Raw genomic sequence first — 22565 nt, 5'->3', positions numbered from 1 at the left:
CCAGCATGGGAAATGGATTGAGAAAGTGTTGGAAGAAAAGTACCTGATCACACTATCATGGATAAAGTCCTTGAGGTTAAGACACGCTTGATACTATGAATGTCCTGCCCACCTGACTGGTCAGTGATCCTTTTGGGGATCACGCTGTGTGTATATGGGGGTGTATACAGAAGTCTCTCCCCATGCTAGTGTCTCACAATCAAAGCTGTCTGTTCTCTAAACAGGCAGAAATGAACTAGCGAACTTCTAGTACTAGTTCCTGCCTGCTCCTCTAGGTGCTGCCTAGGAAGAGATGGTGAAGTGGACAGGATCTGTGGTGGTGGCCTGCATGTTTCTGGAGAATGCCATTGATCCCACTGCCCCTCCTGGGCTCCCTTAAACTGATTATCACAGGTACAGTGGCACCATGTCCTTAGACCCTTTTCTAAGTTTTTTTCCAGTAGTTTTCAGCACGTTGGTCTTTTGACAAATGGATGAGCTACGAATTGTCTTCTCTGTCAGTTTGTCTGGGATAAATTAGCTAAGAGCTCTGGAGCCTCCCATTGACTTTGAGCAATGCTGTGCATACAGTGGTGCCTCTGCACATCCTCAGCATGATTCAGCTTATCTCCTGAGCCCAGTGGATGAGCACATCTTGACTGGTCCAGAAGGGACATTTCACTTACCGTTTCTGACTGTCCGTAGGCCTGGTAGAGCAGAACCCCTGTCTGTCTGTCCCACTGTTCTTGCTCCTCGGGCAGCAGGGCTTCCCCACCAGTAAGGCAGTGTTCCAGGGTGGGGAACCTAAGACTGAGGGGAAGGCAAGGTGTCAACAGAGACTCAGATTAGGCTTGGGTGCTCTACTTTAGGCCCAGGATGTTAACAGCACTATCATCTGGATCACTCATGCTTCTGCTTCTTCACTTTCTTACTTTGCCTTTGGGCATTTTACTAATGGTCAGATCCAGGTGGAAGTCACTCATTTCCTTTTGGTCCCTGTTAACTTCTCTAGAAGAAGCTAAGTGGTGGTAGTGGTGAGTCTAAGGGGTTAAATCACAGAGATCAGGATTGAATTTGGATATTGATCTAATGGGGGTGGGGAGTGTGCCTAGAACTCATTCGAAGCATTCTGTGTAGCTAAAAGGGATATTTCATAAACCATAAGGACTGAGGGATAAGACCCCGAGGTTATGCTAGGATGATAATAAAACTACACTGTCTTCAGTGGACTTATATGAATTGAAGAGTTTTTGTTTATTCTCTGGCTGGAGAACATGAATTGGGGGTTGGAAGTGAATTGCTCAGGACATCAGGAAGATTGAGCTTTCTGTAAGAAAAGAAAAGGATCACAGGTAGCAGCCCTGAAGGAATTCTGGACTGAACAGAAAAGTCTGCTGTGAACATTTGCAGTAGTTTGCCAGATACATTGTGTGTGTAAATCCTCTCATCCATTTCTCCATGACAATGTCCATAAATAACACAGAAACTATCACAAAATGATGGATTCCCTGAAGGAAGTGGGTAAATGTGATTGAGGTCTTAGTAGCAGTTGGCATGATGCTGAGCTGGAACAGCTTCTAGGGATGAGGGAGGTGGCAGACTCCCTCATCACTCTCTCTTGGCAAAAACAGAGCCAGTAGTAATGGACAGGATGACTGGTTTCACTGAGAGCATGTTTCTCATTCTTATTGAGCTTTATCCAAAATACATAAAATGGGCAGAGTGTCCAGTGGAGTCAATAGTTAAGCCCTGGTTGAACTTTAACTAGGTTTGGTCACCTTCTCAGGGTTGTTACAAGAAGAGACTGTAATATAAGATTTGAAGTAAAGTTGGAAACATACTTCAACCAGATTGAGGGTTCGTGAATAAAATCAAGCTGTGTGTCAGTTATCTTAATAAACTGAACTCCTTAATATTTTAACTCTTATGTCTAAAACATATTAGCTCTGATTTTGAAGTAGCCATTTCACTTTCAGAGTTATGTAAGTTAAATAAGAGTTATATGATCGATCATAAGGTTCAAAGAACAGATTTCAAGTTTGTTAAAAAATAATCCACAAACGTGAAAATGCAAAAACAAAACCAGAGAATATAAACATATTAGGTTGGCAAAATTTAAAACTTTGACAATAACTAATACTACTTATGTCCAACCTAGATAGCATATTAAAAAGCAGAGACATTACTTTGCCAACAAAGGTCTGTCTTAGTCAAGGTTGTGGTTTTTCCAGTGGTCATGTAGGGATGTGAGAGTTGGACTGTGAAGAAAGCTGAGCACAGAAGAATTGATGCTTTTGAACTGTGGTGTTGGAGAAGACTCTTGAGAGTCCCTTGGACTGCAAGGAGATCCAACCAGCCTATCCTAAAGGAGATCAGTCCTGGGTGTTCATTGGAAGGACTGATGCTGAAGCTGAAACTCCAATACTTTGGCCACCTGTTGCGAAGAGTTGACTCATTGGAAAAGACCCTGATGCTGGGAGGGATTGGGGGCAGGAGGAGAAGGGGATGACAGAGGATGAGATGGCTGGATGGCATCACCGACTCGATGGACATGAGTTTGAGTAAATTCCGGGAGTTGGTGATGGACAGGGAGGCCTGGCGTGCAGCGATTCATGGGGTCGCAGAGTCGGACACGACTGAGTGACTGAACCGAACTGAACTGAACTGAATACTACCAAACATATGGAGCAATGGGAATTCTCCTACCCTCCTAGTGTAAGCATACATTGGTTGAATACTTTGGAAAACAAAGTAGTAGGGTCCAATGTCAGTGTGACCTAACAATTCCTTTCCCAGAGAAGTTCTACAGAAATGTGTGTTTATGTATCACTATACATGTGCAAGAATTTGATGTAGCATTAATCAACCCCAAAATGAAACTTATCCAAATGTCCACTAATATAATTCATTAAAAATGTGGTACTTTTATAAAATTGACTCCAGTATCAGGTAACAGTGCAGACACATCTTAGAAACATAAGGGTGAAAAACTAGGCCAAATACTATAGAACAATGTATAATTACATGAGGTTCAAAAGCAAGTAAAATAGAACAATTTTTCTGGGGATATTTCCTTAGGAGGTAAACTAAGGGAAAAATGAGGAAATTAACGCCATGAAAGCCAAGACAGTAGATTCCTTTAGGGGAGATGGAGACGCATGAGAAGGGCTGTGGGGGGCTGGCAATATTCTCTTTTTATGACTTCAGTGAGTAGTTACATAGATGTTTTGTTTTCAGCAACTCAGTAAATGTTTTCTGTATGTTTATTTCACAACAAAAATGCTTAAAAAAGAAAAAGAAACAAAATGATGACGGTTCACTCAATGTTTCATTTGGTTCTCTGATTCCTGTGTAAAGAACTAAGACTGGCTGCTAATTATCACCACCAACACTTACCACACACACACACACACACACATAGAATATCCTCAAAGAACCATAGTTAAAAACAGACTTCAGTGTATCAGATTACTTAAAATGGTACCCAAATGTTCTTGTTACCAGCCACAGCCACTTCTACCTTACCTGGCAAAATTCTGCTGCAAAATCATTCGATACACAGAAGGTGCAGCAAGGCATTGGGTAATTGGATATTTGAACAATGTCTAGGAAGTGAGGAGAGAAGAAACTTTATTTGTACAATTAACATTTAAAATACAAATCTGTTATTAGCGTTTTAATTCTGATCTTTCCTCTAGGGGAGCCCATTTATTCATTTGTTAATTCTTTCAATATATAAATTGAGCACGAATTTTATACATGGCATGTGTCAGGTACTAGTGGGGGAACACAAGAAAGCCTAAGTTGAGGTGTTGGTCAAAGAATTGATGGAGGGAAAGTTTTGTGAATTTGAATAGTAATTTTTTAATTTGACACCTTTCATTTTAGTCACTATCTCCCATCTTCAATAAGAGAGATTGAAACTAATAATAAGTCAATTCAAAAGCTTATTATTAAAAGTTCATGGAAGTAACAAGTATAAACTATAGTGAACAAACTTTCAAATGCAGTTTTGAGTAAATTTGTAGAGTTAATACTTTGAAATAACTCAAGCCTAAAATACACTGAGACTTTAGGGACACCCTTTGTAGGGAAAGGAGAGTTGGACCTGCCGGGGGAAGAGGAAAGGTAATAGATTGAGGTCGTTTGTGCAGCTTTATGCCTCAGAGACTGGTAGAATGAAGGCAGAAAATAATGCAGGAGAGGCAGATATTGATATAGGATCAGGGAAGGAGAAATTGAAGGGGCAGTTTCGGGTGTTGAAGGGATGATCAGATAGGCCTAATCAGCCAGCAGAAAGATGTGGTGAAACTATCTGGGAGAGAAAAGAGGAGATAATTTTGAGAGCCATCTGAGTAGATGCGCCTGCTGGAGAAACTGAAGAGAAGGAAATTACTTGGAAGGGAGGGAAAGTTGAGGGCAGGGTCTTGGAAGAGTGCAATGTTCAGGAGTAAGCTGGGTAAAGAGGCTGTGGCTGTCCCAAGTGGAGAATGTTCTATGGAACAATTTTGACATTAAGGAAGGAAAGATGGGGTCGGTCCAATGTGTACCATGGTGAAGGGAAGATATTTTTAGGATGAGGAACTTTGAATGTTTATTGACTGAGGGAGTAGCATCAATGAATAGTGACAGATTGAAAATACAGGAGAAAAGGTGTAGTGAGTTTAAGAGTAATAGAGAGGGGCTCCAAACAGAGGGCAGGGAAAAGAACAAGACTGGCAGCAGGTGCCAAGTGGGAGCTGGCCTTTGAGAGGGGAAGAGGCATGTCTGTCTCTGAGATATAAAGCAGGGGAATGAGTGGAGACACAATTTTCAGGTGAAGAGAAATACAGAGAAGGTGTTCATGCAGGTGACCTCAATTACTGTCGTAATGTATACTTAATAGCAACTGCTACCATTTATTGAGTATTTTCTATGTGTTACTTTCAGGGCTAAGCACTTCACACATAATCTCATTAATACTCCCAACAATTTTGGAGATAGCAACCACTAAAACTCCCATTTTACAGATAAGGAAACTGAAGCTCAGAGTGCCACTAATAAATGTCAAACATGGGATAAGTAACTAGCTCTGCCATATTCAAAGGCCTCTGTTTCTCAACACATCATTAAATTGAGTATACACACACACCCCCACACACCCACATGCACGCACACACATTCACACTCCAGCTACCTGGCCCTGGTAGAGCCAGGATCCATGAGACCTGAGCTTGCTTTTATTTCTCAGAAATTATATTCTGGTTCCCAAGTCCACAAAGTCTGATCCATAGGTCTAGGGAAAGGTTTGGCATGTGTGTTTTCTTCAAGGTTACATCTTGATGTAATTCTGATACAATGATTGATTCAGTGCTTCACACTTTAAGAAACCCAGAGCCAGGGTTGTGTTAAGAGACTCCTTTGCTAAATAAAATATTTCTCAATTGGGTCCAACTTTTCAGCTTGAAATGACTTTCTTCTGGGAGTTTGTTGATGTTGAAAGGTTAACCTTCTTACCTCTATAATGACTTTAGGGTCAAACTGAGGCAGATGATGTGCAAAGACTGTAGACCCCGCTGTCCATGGTTCAAATAGGCACCCCAAGTTAGCCAGAATCCAGCCTGTGTCTGACAGGCACCAGAAGATATCAGACGTCTTCAGCTGCAACAATTTCCTGCTATCTCCAAAATACGGTTGGCCTCAGATACTACTGTGACTACTATCCTCCCCTTCTTTCCACCCTCATTCCTCAGGGTTTTGCTACTCAGTTTTTATCATTAGTACAGATATCAACTGTCTCCAAAAAGCCTTCTCCTCCCCTGGTTTGGTTGAAAAGCTAGAAAATATATAGAACATGGTTTGGTCTTAATATTATTATTTGGAGGAGGGGAAGAAGAGGGAGAAGAGTTTGGTTTAACATTGATTAAATAGTTATCCCAGCTTCAGCTCTATATTTGTTCCACGATAGGGAAGTGGCTTAGTGTGGCTTAGTTTCAGATATTATTTCCCCTAAGAGCTCATGATTGGGAAACTCCACGCCCAGTTTGTCCACAGTCGAGGAGGGAGAAGATCTGTCACGTAAGGTCATACTGCTGGAGGATTTTATCTTTCCCACCAAACCCTGAAGCCACTGACAGGGACGCAGAGGCCTGTCATTTGTGTGGTTTTCAGAATGCCTTCTGTTTCTACCCATCTCCTCTGAAGGTGCTTAGGTAGGACCCAAAGTTTCCTCTTTTGACATTCAGAGGTCTCTGTCAGCAAACACTTATACCTAGCCTATACTCACACCCTTAGGGGTCTGAACCAAAGACAGCAAAAGGAATAAACAGGATGGGGTCAATTCCACCTAGAGTTCCTTTCCCAGCACATACACATGCACACTCCACCCCATATCTGTGGCCCAGCTTCTAAGTTGGTGCCCCCTTTCCTACCATGCAGGGAAATAGGATCGTAAAGCAAATCCGTGGCTGTGCTTTGCCATCTTGGGGAAGCCTGTGGTCCCACTGGTGAAGAAGATGGCCATTGGGTCCAGGGTCTTTGACTTAATACAGATGTGATCTGGGGAGGCTGATCTGCAAAGGAATTCAATGCAAAAGGACAGAAGTCATGTTTCTTACTTTTTCCTTCTCTGGGGCAGCAAAAGAAACAATATGAGGCTTTGAGTTAGAAAAATGGGGTTTGTAACTCCCAGTATTAGGCATCAAACAAAGTTTATGGGAGGCTCAGATAGGTGACCTGACATTTCTTCCTTTTGAAAAACGGGGAAAATATGATGGATTATTTCTTAATTTAACAAACATTGAAATAGTATTTCCTATGATTCTGGACAAGGCTTTATATGATTTACAAGTAAGAATTCATTCAATATTCAGAACAACCCTAAGAGGTAAGTGATGCTTTTATGCACCTTTTGCAGATGAAGAAACGGAGGCTCAGAGTGATTATGTAACTTACCTAAAGACGTATAGCCAGCAAGTTGCAGAGCCAGGGTTCAAACTCAGTCTGATCCATACACTGTGCTCCTAGTCAAATTGCTAACCTTGTTTTTTACACAGACTAGCTTTGTTGTTGTTTAGTCGCTAAGTCCCATGTGTGCTCAGTCGTGTCTAATTCTTGTGACCCCATGGACTAGAGTCCACCAGGCTCCTCTGTCCATGGGATTGCTCAGGTGAGAATACTGAAGTCGGTTGCCACTTCCTTCTCCAAGGGATCATCCTGACCTAGGAATCTAACCCACATCTCCTGTGTCTACTACTTCGCAGGTAATTTCTTTAACACTGAACCACCTGAAAAGCCCCACAGACTACCTTTATAGGAATTTAACCTCATAAACTTGGTGTTGAGGGGTGGGGAAGAAAAAGCTAGGGAGAATGGAAGTGATATATCACACACACACACACACACACACACACACAGGCAGAATCTGTGCTGTGTGTTTAGTTGCTCAGTCATGTCCGACTCTTTACAACCCTATGGACTGTAGCCCGCCAGGCTCCTCTGTCCATGGGGATTCTCCAGGCAAGAATACTGGAGTGGGTTGCCATGTCCTCCTCCAGGGGATCTTTCTGACCCAGGAAGCAAACTGGGGTCTCCTGCACTGCAGGTGAATTCTTTACCAGCTGAGCTACCAGGTTCCTTCATATCCCACATATTGCTGCTTTGTATGTGGGAGCTTCTCCTAGACTGAGAGTCTCTTTCTTGAGCCTATTTTGATGGTAAATATAAGTTTCCTTGCAAGTATTCAATCAGAGAGACTGCAAATAATCCCAGTGCTGGGGGAAGCACTGGCTGTTGCGGAGAAATGATACCATACTGACTTTGGGCAATTTAGGGGAGTTCAAATGAATATTCTTTGTTTAGGCTATTTTCATTCAATTTTCTTTGTAATCTAGCATAAGATGTGATTCCACTGGTATATTTGCCTTTTGTGGTTAAAGAGCTTCAAAAACTGTGGAGTTACTTTAAGAAAACAAATCCAGCATGATTTGTGTGTGATATGAAAAATGCCTGAAGGCTTGCAGAATCAGTTTTGAGGGAGTTTTTGTTACCTCCAATACTTCCCTGACTTTTCCCTCAAGGTGTCCTTCTTGGCACCTACCCTAAGAGACGGAAAGTGCTCCTAAAACTGCCTGTCAGCCACAGCCTCATTCTTCACTGTCTCAAGTTTCACCTTAAAAATTCATCTTAACTTTCCATTCAACTCCTGTAAATGTTAATTTTTATATAAAAATAATGTTTCAGATTCTCCAACTATAAGGAAAATGAAATACAATAACCCTCTGACTCTATGTATCTTTGCACAAGGGTATATATTATTAGTGTATATATATATTAGTGAGAGAGGCATAGAAGCTCAATTTCCCTATTTTACAGATAAAAACACTTGCAGCTAAGAGAGGAAAATGACCTAACTGAGGCCTGCTTAGCAAATCAGTGACATATCTGGAGAGAGAAGCTCAGACCTGGTGAGTTTCCTCCCACTGGCTGATTCTCTACCAGCACTTGGGAGTGAGTAGCCTTCTGCCATTCTTCAGAAAGTACACTTGTCAGAACAGAAACTCACTTAAGCAGCGATCGGTAGTCCAGCCACCCTTCACGGCTGTGGTCAGACACCAGGAGCTTGGTTTTCAGAGAAGGACACTCAGGTGCCACAGAATCCACCTCTGGGGCAAGGGTATCTGTGGTCACGATGGCTTTGGCTCCAGACACTTGTAGTCGGTAGAGAATGTCCTTGGCCTTCATCTGGGTGGTCCCTGGCATGTAGATGACCCCTAGGTATGAGAAGGAAACTGCTTGTTTTTCTTTCGTTTTCACAGCTCCACAACCAAGGGCTTCAGCCCTGGTTTATCTGCATAGAAATCTGCTAGCCTCTGTTATGCAAACGGTCCAGAGCATCAGTACCACCTAGGACACAGAATCTGACCCCCAACCCCAAACTTACTAACTCAATCTGCATTTTAACAAGATCTCCAAGTGATTTCTATGCACATGAAAAATTTGAAAAGCCTACCCTAAACTTTTCTACTGTGGATGGATCTAGCCAGTAGAGTCCTTCTTTACACAACTATCCATGGGATCTGGGAAAGACACAAGTAGGACAGTGTCCCTGCTGCTGCATCTCTGCCCCCATTTTTTCTCCTCTCACTTCTTTCTCTATCCATCTCTTGTGTCACCTTGAATTTCCTCTGTTTCCTTTGTTCCTCATACCCTAAGTTAACCACACTCTCTTTTCAACTTTCCTACCTTCCTTCTCCCATCACCAACAATTAATTCAAGTTTTGTGTGCTTCTATTGGATTCTAATTTTCCCACCAGGTGCCCTTTTCTGAGTCTTCCTGCTACTCACCTTCCATGTTACTAGCCTGTTTATGTTCCACAGTGCACTGATTCTTCTCCTTCACAATTCTTCTAAATTGTGTCTAAATTCTAATTGTGTCCTTCCCAAAGCACAGGTTTTGCTAACACCTGTGCCCTCTCTCCAGGAAAACCCTCTTCTCGTCATCCTGACATTGGAGTGAGCACTGCACACTCTTCACCTTTCTCTCACACAACTACATTCTCTATTTCAAAATGACCCTTCTCCATCTAGGCTACTCCTGACTCAGAATTGTTTTCATGTACTATGCATCTTCTTAAAATTTCATCCTTTGCGTCTACTCTTCTTTCATTCTTTTTATCCCAGAGGTCTCAACTCATGTCTTGGATCTCTCATGTGTGGAGAGAGAACAAATGAGCCAAGACGGTGTCTTCAAGCTCTCTCGCTCCACGTTTTGTAAATAATGACTGCGTAGCAGCTGAGTGCATTTATCTCACGGCGCATGCGCGTCACGAGGTTCCCGCTTGGTCGGGGGTTCAGTGCTGCGGGCAGATAGGAGTTCCGCCTACAAAGCAGCAGCATTCCTGCTGGATCACGGCTGTGTCCCGCTGGGTCAGCCACGAGAGGAGAGAAAATACGTGTCTGCTGCTACAGCGGCTTGTCCCAGGCAGGAAAGAGGTTGTGTTGTGTTAGGTTATGCTATGGCTGCTGCGTCAGCCAGGAGAGAATAAATGTGTCTGCAGTTCCTCTGGCTCCGCGAGTCTCCTTCCAGCCTCAGCTCGTGCCTTACCCTGGGTTCAAGGAACAGTGTGCAGAGTGTGAACGGGATTAGATATAAATCATGGAACATCTCTTAACGATACAGATGGCATGGCATCTCCATACTCACTCAGCCATTGCTGTTAATTCTTGATCTTGATGGATTAAACAACTGTTTGTGAGGAAATATGAGAGAATATATGAACAAGAACATGAATTACTGTATGAACATGCATGACAGAACTGAAGTTGATTCAAAAAAGAATCCATGAGCCTCGTAGTGTTTATATAGGTCAATGCATAGACAATCATTAAAGGGAAAGGAAAATCTCTACAGAAGAATGCCAGCTAATAAGTGTGAAGTGTATGATATAAATAGAAATACCTAATATAAAACCACCATTAAAATATTTAATTCAGTCAAGACTCATCAATGAATTTTCAAGTCATAAAGTGAAAGACAGCTCAGGAAAGGATATTCACACAGTCCCATAATATTACATGACAGATTACTTACTAACTACAAAGGGAAAATGTACCTTTACAAAACTGGATACTACCTTTTTAAAGTGATATAACAGTGTCATTGATGTTAGGACAAACCAACTGTGTGTATCCCCAATGTGGTGCACCAAGAAAGACACAAGTCCTTCTAGTACTTGTGCTAAGAATGTTCATCCTGAATATAATCATAAAGAAGGAGACAGAAATACACATTTTGAGGGATATTCTGCAACACATCTGGCTTAGGCACTTCAAAACTGTCATTGTATTGTCACATAGACAATATAGAATGTAGAGAAACATTTTATATTAAAGAAGACTGTGGAGATACAACAACTAAATGCAACACATGATCCTCAATTGGATTTTATACAGTTGTTTAAAAAAAAAAAAAAAAACACACCAAACAGTAGGCTGTGCAGTGTGGCACATGGGATCTTGGTTCCTAGAAGCTGTGACCCCTGCATTGGAAGCATGAGATCTTAACCATTGGACTGCCAGGGGAAATCCTGGGTTTTTGATTTAAGCACAAAAATAATCCTATAAAGGACATTATTGGGATATTTGAGGAATTTTGACTCTGGATGTACATCAGGTAACTATATTGAATCAGAGTGAGATTTCTTATGCAGTTATGTGAAAGAAATGTCATGAATCTTAGCAGATACATATTTCAGTATTTATCTGGTGTTTATGGGTGTCACAGTGTCTGCAACTGATTCTTAAATGACTCCCTGGGATGAGAGAGGATCCAATATGACAAAATGTTAATAACTGATGAATCTTATAAAGAAGTAAGAATGTCTGAGACTGTGTAGGAGAAAGTGTGTGTATGTGTGTGTGTGAGAGAGAGAGAGGAAGGGAGAATTATCACATTGTGCTTGATAGGTGTGAGTATAAGGGAAAGAGTGAATGAGAAGGAGTAAACTAGTATTTAAAGGAATTTGACAGAAGGAAAGACTATTAAGAAGAAAAAAACTAGGGGAAGAGGAAGCACCTAATATTTCAGGACCATTAGCTCTAGGCTCATCCTAAGGTCTCTTTGGTCACTAACCTGTTCGGATGCAGCCCACAGACACCAGCCACCACTCAGGCACTCGAGGCAAAATCAAGGCTAAACGGTCTCCCGTCTGAAGGCCGCAGGCCTGTGTGAGGATGTTGGCTGTGCGACGGGTTAAGTCTGTCATCTCTCTGAAGCTCCACTTCACTTCATCGCCTTGGTCATTCACCCACCACAGGGCTGGGTTTGGACTTCTCCTGCCCTCCTGGTTAAGATCATAAACCACATGTTAGGTCCTGCTTCAAAGGAAAGGGCACTAATTTGGTCGGTCCACTACCATAGTCATGTTCCTGTGAGTGTAGCTCAAGGTCCGAGATCCTGTGTTAAAACATTTACAGAGCCAAGAGAAGTTGGGGGGATGTGTGATCCAGCCAACTCCTGGTCTACTGTAACCCTCTCCTCTTAAATCACGTAAAACCACAAATAACCTTCATGTCACTTACTGAAGGCTTAAAAATTTTATTCTCCCGTGTGTCTGCCTTTTTTCCACATGGACAGCAGGTTACTTTCTGTGCCTCAGTTTTCTCTTCTATGGAAAGGGTAGATTAATACTACCCAGAATATAGTAAAGTTTAAATTAATTATTTTAGAAGGAAAAGTGCCTGGCGCATAGTATGTGTTCAATAAAATTTGTTGTTTCTGTTTAGTCACTAAGTTATGTCCAACTCTTTGTGACCCCATGGACTGCAGGGTGCCAGGCCTCCCTGTCCTTTACTATTGCCCAGAGTTTGCCCAAGTTCATGTCCATTGAATTGGTGAGGCCATCCAACCAACCCTAAACTTCATTACCCCTAGACTTTCCCTATGAGTAATGCTAAGAGGAGTTTAAGTTGAAAGAACTTTAGAGAGTAACTTAAATACAAAAATATAAAATTATTTAATAGAGATAGATATACAGACAAATATAAAAGAAGTATTGTTATAATTTTGGTTCATAACTTCACTTTTTATTCTTTCACCATATGTAAAACACAAAAGCATAAAAAATAATTATAAACTATGTTAATGGGTGCACAATATGTAAAGATATCTTTTGTGAAATCAGTAACATAATATAGGAAGAAGTAAGGGAACTGGAAAAGAGTAGGGTTTTGGATGTGAATAAAGTTAAGTTGCTATTAGTTTAAAATAAATTGTTATAATTTAGAATGTTATATACAATCTCTATGGTAACCATAAATAAATTATCTACAGAATATACACAAAAGGAAATGAAAATCAAAACATATCACTACAAAAAATCAACTAAACACAGAGGAAGGCAGCAATGATAAACTGAGGGACACGAAAGCTGTGATATCAAGGAAACAACAATATAACAATAGTAAGTCATCTTCATCTATGATTACTTTAAATGTAATGAATGAAATGCCCCAGTCAAAAGATCTAGGTTGGTAAACTGGATTAAAAAACAGAATTCAACTAAATACTGTTGACAAAACTGTTATTTCTATGTAATGGGATATGATAAAACCAATCAAAAATGCTTTCAGAATGTTTCTGCAGTAAAAATCATACAATATCAATTTAGAAAAGTAAAATCATATTTACATTGAGTCTTCAGTTCTATAATAGTATCCATCCATTCATTCATTTATTTACTATATATCTGCTAATTCTCATTATTTCTTGGGCACTGTTCTTAAACCTACATGATACAATGGTGTACAAGACATCCATCTGCACATGTAAATGAATGGTTTTAAGTGTTTATGGATAATTTTCATTTTCTTGTTTAAGTCAAATCTTTAATTTTACCTAAGTAAAATGATTTAAGCTTTTTTTAACTTCCCAAAAGAAAACACGTTTGGAGTAAAAGTTCAGGCAACACACAATTTTACTAACAGAAAAATTTCTTCAAATTCCTTATCACAATTTCAGTCTCTGAATGTCAACACTGAAAATTGCTTGATGTATAATCTTCCAGCAATTCTTCCCACATAAGTGCAAACGTGATCATATCAGCCTTGCCTCATATACTTGGAACACTAGAGTGTGGCTCACCTGATATATGATTTATATACATACATGCATACACACATACCTATATAAATTTTTATGTGTGTGTGTGTGTGTGTGTGTGTATGGAGAAGGAAATAGCACCCCACTCCAATACTCTTGCCTGAAAAATCCCATGGACGGAGGAGGCAGGTAGGCTGCAGTCAGTGCGGTCACTAAGAGTCAGACACGACTGAGCGACTTCACTTTCACTTTTCACTTTCATGCATTGGAGAAGGAAATGGCAACCCACTCCAGTGTTCTTGCCTGGAGAATCCCAGGGACGGGGGAGCCTGGTGGGCTGCCGTCTATGGGGTCGCACAGAGTCAGACATGACTGAAGCAACTTAGCAGTAGCATATATATACAATACACACACACACACACACACACACATGGAAAAATCAGTGCTAAAAAAAACCACTCTTGTCCATTGAATTAAGGAATGTTAGCAAATATAAATGACTAGTTGTGCATTCTCTGTATAAGGGGAACAGAGTATGTAACATTTCTGTAGGATTTTATAAAATAATAGAAATTCTGGGGTATCAAAGTGAAAACAATATTTGCTTTAATTCAGACAGAAATTCAGACTGAATTCTAGCAACTTGAAGATCTTGATTAAACAGTTGTGGGTTTTTGTGCTCAGAATTAATCTGATAATATGATACTAAGATTAGCATATTATGAAGAAGATAAAACACAACCTTTAAACTTTATATGAGATTTAAAGCTTTATGCAGTGAGATTTGAAGCCAAGGGAAGTTGAGAAATAGATTTTTTTAAAACCTACTGACTCAGCAATAAAAATTAATGAAGAAGAAATACACAAAGCAATATAGATGAATCTGAAAAACACCCTGAGCAAAAGAAACCAGACACAAAAGAGCATATTTTTTTTATTATTATTCCTATATTATTTTTATTCCTATATTGCTCCTATATAATTATTCCTATATTATTCCATTTCTATGACATACTAATAAAGAGAAATATAATGCTAGTGATAGCAAATCAATGGCTACCTGGGGCTCCAGGTAGGGGTGGGTGGATATTGATTAGAAAAGGACAAAAGGAAATGGTCATGTGATACTAAAACTTATTAAAATTTCATTTAAAATGTTTGAACTATATTATAGGCAAATTATAGATTAAAAGAGTTGATTTAAATAAATAGAAACTTACTCCTTGTTAATCTTTAACTAGAATATAATTTGAATACAAAAATTGGAAAGGTAGACCAATTACTCATGTGATTGACGAATGATATGATTCTTTCTGAATGTTAAAACATGTGAGTTTACTGACTATAAAAAGACTTGCCTCAGTTTTAATTAGAATAAAATAAAAGTAGAATTTCTATAAATTAATGGTAGAATATGATAGATTTCATAGAATTCGAATCATAATTCACATAGATAATACATTTCCCCAACAATGATATACTTTACATTTTCTTAATTGCCTTTGGAATGTTTACTAACCACCAGAAATTTCAAAAGTTTGGGTATGTGGTTTGGTCACAATTAAATTAGAAATCATTAACAAGAGGAGAAGCTCATCTCAACTATCAGGAAACTAGCCAATAAAAAGGCAAATAAAGAGAGTTTGACCTAATGGTAACAAAATATGCCATATCAAAATTTGTACCCCAAAAGAATGTGCTTAGTGGGAAATTTATATTTTTAATGTATATATTAGAAAAGGGGAAGGCTGAAAGGTAGGGACATAATCTTCCAACTCAATAAGCTAAAAAATAAAAAAAGGAATAGAAAATTATATCAAGCGAATGTACATGAAAAGAAATAATAAAGACAAGAGTAAGTATCAATGAAATGGAAAGCAAATACACAATACAGAATACCAGTAAAACAAAAACTGGTTTTGAAAAGATTAATAAAATTGGTAGATTCTTAGCGAGATGTGTCAAGAAAAGAAAGACAATAAAAATATCAAAATAATTAGGAATAAAAAGTGTACATTATTATAATACTTACATTAATATTTATAAACTCACCTCTATTTTAAAAAGTTAAATCCATTACAAAAAGCTTTCCTACAATGAAAATCCCAGATTTTATGGCAAAATATTTTGCTGTGCATATTAGTGTGTTAAGAGTTTGACTTGAAAAACTGCTTCTTTTTGTTTTTTTTTTAAGAATACAGTGATTATTATATTTCAATCCTATCTCAATAGAACAAAAAAATTAGTGATAACTTTTAAATTCTTTATCAAAGCACTTAGAAGAGCATCTTGCATAAAGCAAATGTATTGAATGAATACATTTTAAAAAATTCTGGAATATAAATAGCGAATAATGAGGAATTGCAGGGTTAAATTAAATCTAAAGATGACCACAGTCATCAGTAGGCCAACACCAGCTCCAGGTAGCCACTGTTGGGTACCTGAAGCTATTCCATGATCCAGGTTGACCCACCAGTGTGCCAAGATCAGCCCTGGAACACACTAGGTCACATGGCTAACACCACCAGGAACCAGCCTTGCCCACCAGTTGGCAACCACTACATGTTACAGACAATATCAGCCAACAAGTCTAGGGGCCAACCTTGTCTGCCAGCATGCCCACAGTAGTTTGCCATGCCTTAACAGAAGAGCCCACATGATCACAGAGGGGGGAACCACAGAACGTATAATTCTAGCGACCAGAGGGGAGTGTGCTGCTGAGCCCATAGGTTTCACATTAGGTCACTTCACCAACAGCAGAAACCATTTGTAAAGCTAGGAAGAAGGTTAAAAGGCAAAAGCAATAAAATCATCTATATTCACAATAAGCAGTTAAGAGATATGTAAAAGAAAAATATGTAAACTATGTCATAAAAAACAACAAACATGGGGGGAACAGTAAAAATGCAGGGTGGTTAGAAAGCATCTCACTTTAAGGGATCATCAACTTTATATATATTGATAACCAAAAGCCAAAAACGTGCAATAGGTACACACACAAAAGAGAAAGAAATTCAAACATAACACATCAAATCATAAGGGAATAGAGCAAAAAAAGAAGGAACAAAAAAGTCATTACAAAAACAAGCAGAAAACAACAAAATGTCAATAAGTACATACCTAGCAAAACCTACTTTAAATATGAATGGATTAATATTCTAATCAACTGGCATAGAGTAGCTAAATGGTTTAAAAAAAAGCAAAATCAAAAACACAAGACTGATTATATCCTGCCTACAAGAAGACTCACATCAGATCTAAAGTCACACACAGATTGAAAGTAAGGGGATGGAAAAATGTTTTCTATATAAATGCTAGTGAAAAAAAAGCTGGGATAACCATACACATATCAGGTAAAACAGACCTTAAAACAAAGCATGTAACAAGAGACAAAGAAGAGACATCATTTCATAATGATTAAGGAATTGATGCAACAAGAAGATAAACATATGTACACAACATAAGAATATATAATTCATAAAGCAAATACAGTAGACCCTTCAGCAACACAACTTTGAACTCTATGGGTCCTGTTGCATTTCTATCCACTAATAACAAACTCTCAGAAAGACAGATTAAGAAAACAATCCTATTTACAACTGCATCAAAAAGAAGACATGTAGGAATAAATCTAACCAAAGAAGTAAAAGACTTGTATCTTGAAAACTGTGGCTTATTGATGAAAGAAATTTATGACAACAAAAACAAATAGAAAGAAACTGTGAACATGGATTGGAAGAATTAACATTGTTAAAATGACCAGACTCCCCCCAAAATCCATAGATTTAATGCAACTCTTATCAAAACATCAGAACTTAAAAGAAAAGAATTCTAAAATTTTCCAGATAGCCAAAACAATCTTGAAAAAAAAAAAGAACAAAGCTGTAAGTATCATACTCCTGTGACTTAAAAGCATACTACAAAGCCATAGTAATCAAAACAATATGACACTGGCACAAAAACAGACACATAGATCAATGGAATAGGATACAGTCCAGGAACAAAACCACACTTACTTGGTCAACTAATCCACAGCAAGAGACAAAACTATGAAATGCAGAAAATACAATCTGCTAAATACATGGTTTGAAAAAACAGGACTGTTAGGTGCCACAGAATCAAACTAGAGCAACTTATCATGCAATATACAAAAATAAATAGCATGGAACTAAGACTTAAATATAAGGCCTGAAACCAGAAAAGCCCTAGAAGAAAACACAGAACAGTATGCTCTGACATTAATCTGAGTAGTATTTATTTGAATATCCTTAGGCCCACGGCAACAAAAGAAAAAGTAAATAAATTGGATTATATCAAAATAAAAACCTTTTGCACATTAGAAGAAACCTTTAACAAAACAGATGGACAGCCTATTGAATGGGAAAATACATTTGCCAAAGATAAATCTGAAAAGACTGATACCTAAAATATACAAAGGGCTTATACAACTCAACAACAAAAAAGAAAATAATTAAAAATGGGAAAATGACTTGAATAGATATTTTTAAAGAAAACATACAGATGATCAATAGATATATAAAAAGATGCTCCACATCAGTAATCACCTAGGAAATGAACATCAAAAGCACAATGAAATATCAACTCACACATGTCAGAATGGATATTATCAGAAAACAACAAATAACAAGTGTTGGCAAGGATGTGGAGAAAAAGGGACCTTCATGTACTGTTGATGGGAATGTAAATTTGTGAAATCACTATGGAAAACAGTATGGAAGTTTCTCAGAAAGTTAAATAGAATTACTGTACTATCTAGTAGTTATATTTCTGAGTGTTATCTGAAGGAAAAAACACTAATTTGAAAAGATATGTACATTACAACACTATTAGCAATAGCCAAAACAAAGGAGTCACCCAGAAGTCCATCCAGAGATGAATGGACAAATACATAAATATATTGTCCTGGGTTCAATCCCTGGTTCAGGAAGATCCCCTGGAGAAAGGAACAGCTTATCCATTCCAGTATTCTGGCCTGGAGACTCCCATGGACAGAGGAGCTTGGTGGGCTATGGTCCATAGGGTCACAAAGAGTCAGACATGACTCAAGCGACTTAGCTCATGTGCATATGTAGATATAGATATATAGATGATATAGAAATAGAGATAGTTGTTATCAAGTCACTAAGTCATGTCCAATTCTTTGAGACCCTATGGACATGCCAGGCTTTTCTGTCCTCCCCTATCTCCCAGAGTTTACTCAAATTTATATCCACTGAGTTGGTGATGTTATCAAATCATCTCATCCTCTGCCACCCCCTTCTCCTTTTGCCCTCAATCTTCCCCAGCATCAGGGTCTTTTCCATGAGTGCATCAGGTAGCCAAGGTATTGGAACTTCAGCTTCAGCATCAGTCCTTTCAATGAATATTCAGGGTTGATTTCCTTTAAAACTGACTTGTTTGATCTCCTTGCTGTCCAAGAGACTCTCAAGAGTCTTCACCAGCACCACAGTTCAAAAGCATCAGTTCCTCGGTACTCAGCCTTCTTTACGGTCCAACCCTCACACCCATACATGACTCCTGGAAAAATCATAGCTTTGACTATGTGTGCCTTTGTTGGCACAGTCATGCCTCTGCTTTTAATATGCTGTCTAGGTTTGCCATAGCTTTTCTTCCAAGGAGTAAGCATCTTTTAATTTCATGGCTTCAGTCACTGTCTGCAGTGACATTGGAGTCCAAGAAAGTAAAATCTGTCACTGCTTCCAATTTTCCCCCTTCTATTTGGCATGAAGTGATGGGACCAGATGCCACAATCTTAGTTTTTTAATGTTGAGTTTCAAGCTAGCTTCCCACTCTTCTCTTTTACCCTCATCAAGAGGTTTTTTTTTTTTTTTTTTTTTTAAGTTCCTCTTCACTTCTGTCATTGGAATGGTACCATCTTCATATCTAAGGTTGCTGATATTTCTCCCAGGAATCTTAATTCCAGCTTGTAATACATGCAGCACAGCATTTCACACGATGTATTCTGAATAGAAGTTAGATAAGCAGGGTGCCAATATAAGCAGGATGTCATACTCCTTTCCCAATTTTGAACCAGTCCGTTGTTCCATACCCAGTTCTAACTGCTGCTTCTTGTACTGCATACAGTTTTCTCAGGAGACAGGTAAGGTAGTCTAGTACTGTAATCTCTTTGAGAATTTTTCACAGTTTGTTGTGATCCACATAGTGAAAGGCTTTATCTACTAAAGCAGAAGTAGATATTTTTCTGGAATTCCCTTGATTTTTTCCATGATCCAGTAAGTGAAGTGAAAGTCACTCAGTCATGTCTGACACTTTGCAACCCCATGAACTGTAGCCAACCAGGCTCCTCTGTCATGGAATTCTCCAAGCAAGAATACTGGATTGGGTAGCTGTTCCCTTCTCCAGGGTATCTTTCCAACCCAGGGATTGAACCCAGGTCTCCCGCATTGCAGGGGAATTCTTTATCATCTAAGCCACCAGGGAAGCCCGTCGTTGGATTCCATGATCCAATAAATGTTCACCATTTGATCCTTGGTTCCTCTGCCTTTTTTAAACCTAGCTATATGTCTGGAAGTTCTCGGTTCATGCTAAACTTGCTAGCATGTGAAATGAGCACAAGCATATGGTAGTCTAAACATTTATTGGCATTGCCTTTCTTTGGGTTTGGAATGAAAACTGATCTTTTCAAGTCCTGTGGCCATTGCTGAGTTTTCAAATTTGCTGATGTATTGAGTGCAACACTTTAACAGCACCATCTTTTAGGATTTGAAATAGTGTATTTGAAATTCCATCACCTCTACTAGCTTTGTTCAAAGTAATGCTTCCTAAAGCCTAGTTGACTTCACACTCCAGGATATCTGGCTCTAGTTGAGTGACCACACCATCATGGTTATCCAGGTCATTAAGATCTTTTTGTATAGTTCTTCTGTGTATTTTTGCCACCTCTTCTTAATCTTTTATGCTTCTGTCCATACTGTTTCTCTCCTTTATCATGTCTATCCTTGCATGAAATGTTCCCTCCGTATCTCCAATTTTCTTGAAGAGATAGATCTCTAGTCTTTCCTATTCTATTATTTTCCTTTAATTCTTGGCATTGTTCATCTAAGAAGACCTTCTTATCTCTCCATGTTATTCTCTGGAACTCTACGTTCAGTTGGGTGTATCTTTCCCTTTCTCCTTTGCCTTTCACTTCTCTTCTCAGCTGCTTGTAAGGCTTCTTTAGACTACCACTTTGCTTTCTTGCATTTCTTTTTCTTTGGGATGGTTTTGTCACTGCCTCTGTGCAATGCTGCAAACCTCCATCCATAGCTCTTCAGGCCCTCTTTCTACCATATCTAATCCCTTGATTCTATTCATCAACACCACTGTGTAATCTTAAGGGATTTGACTTAGGTCATATCTGAATGGCCTAATGGTTTTTAATACTTTCTTCAATTTAAGCCTGAATTTTGAAATAAAGAGCCATGGTCTGTGCCACAATCAACTCCAGGTCTTGGTTTTACTGACTGTATAGAGTTTCTCCATCTTTGGATGCAAAGAACATAATCATTCTGATTTTGGTATTGGCTATCTGGTGATGTCCATGTGTAGAATAGTCTCTTGGGTTGTTTTGAAAATGGTGCTTGCTAGACTGTAGCATGTTTTCTTGACAAAATTCCCTTAAACTCTGCCTAGCTTCATTTTGTACTACAAGGCCAAACTTGCCTGTTATTTTGGGACACACACACACATTCACACATACACACACATACACTCACAAACACACACTCACACATGGAATATTACTCTCACCTATAAAAAATAATGAAATCTTGACATTTTTGAAAAATAGATATCTAGGGTATCTTACAGTAGTCAGAGAAAGTAAATACCATATGATTTCTCTAGTGGAATCATAAAAAAACAAGTAAATGGCCAAAAAATAACAAACATAAAAAAACTTACTGATAAAGAAAACAGATAGTTGCCAGTAGGGGGAGATGAATGAAATACTTGAAGGGGATTAAGTGGCACTAACTTCCAGCTATAAGATAAATGAGTCACAGGGATGAAATGTGCAGCATAGAGAATATAGTCTATAACATTGTAATAGCTATGTATTGTGACAGGTTGTAACTAGTCATATCATGGAGGTCATTTTGTAATGTATGAAAATGTTAAATCACCTATGTTGTACAGCTGAAACCAGTATAGTATTGTAAGTCATCTATACTTCAATAAAATATCTAAATATAAGATTAGAATTTATTTCTTTATATAAAACATGATTTGATTTTTAAAATTTCACAGCAATTAAATTTCCTGTAGCAAACTATTAATTTTAAATATTGTTACATATCAGATTGATTGTAATTTAATATACAAAGAAGGTGGTTTATGTATAATTTAAAATCTTAAGTGCCATGTTATGCTTTTGTAAATTGTTGTTGAAAATAAGCATGCAATGAGTATGCCCCTTACAGACTCATCAAATGATCAATAAGTGATATGATATGTCAAACTAGGAGACACAGTCATGGAGTATCAATTTCACATGCATAACTAATTGATTGATATACAGACTTTAATTTATAAAAGAAGATTAAAGTTCTGGAAATTAAATTTTTGCATTGTTTAATTTGGAAATAATATGTATTACACCAGTAATATTTAGGTAAGCTGAAACAATCATGTTTTTAATCCCAGAAATTGTAAACTCAGAGTATATAGAAACTAAACAAACTACAAATGGGATAAGTCTGCCAGATTCCTCTGGGACAAACTGGAGAGCCATGTGTCTTCCAGAGAGGCAGTAACCATTACTTCTATGGTTGTTGCCATATAGGAATGAAGGTTTTGTATTGTTAAAAAAAAAAAAAAAAAAAAAGAACAGCGATTCAATTAAATAGAGTTAAGAAACCAGGTTTTGGGCTTCCCAGGTGGCACTAGTGGTAAAGAACCCACCTGCCAATGCAGGAGACATGAGATGCAGGTTCCAACCCTGGGTCAAGAAGATACCCCTGCAGGAGGACGTGGCAACCCACTCCAG

General features: G+C 38.5%; 1 protein-coding gene across 6 annotated transcripts in view; it reads right to left on the bottom strand.

Moving 5' to 3' along the window:
* ACSM1 (acyl-CoA synthetase medium chain family member 1) overlaps positions 1–22565 on the bottom strand; it is a 72383-nt gene that overhangs the window by 9326 nt on the left and 40492 nt on the right. For all 6 annotated transcript variants that reach the window (XM_070460969.1, XM_070460974.1, XM_070460971.1 and 3 more), the window contains 6 exons: positions 11591–11801; positions 8522–8729; positions 6390–6530; positions 5476–5635; positions 3505–3584; positions 666–789 (listed from right to left, as the gene is read on the bottom strand). In XM_070460969.1, the coding sequence (XP_070317070.1) occupies positions 666–789; positions 3505–3584; positions 5476–5635; positions 6390–6530; positions 8522–8729; positions 11591–11801 (924 nt within the window). The remainder of the gene's footprint in view (positions 1–665; positions 790–3504; positions 3585–5475; positions 5636–6389; positions 6531–8521; positions 8730–11590; positions 11802–22565) is intronic.

This window comes from Odocoileus virginianus, chromosome 33 (genome assembly GCF_023699985.2).
Source record: "Odocoileus virginianus isolate 20LAN1187 ecotype Illinois chromosome 33, Ovbor_1.2, whole genome shotgun sequence".
Classification (NCBI taxonomy): domain Eukaryota; kingdom Metazoa; phylum Chordata; class Mammalia; order Artiodactyla; family Cervidae; genus Odocoileus; species Odocoileus virginianus.
Note: the sequence above shows the minus strand (reverse complement) of the source record. Positions and strands in the feature narration are given on the sequence as shown.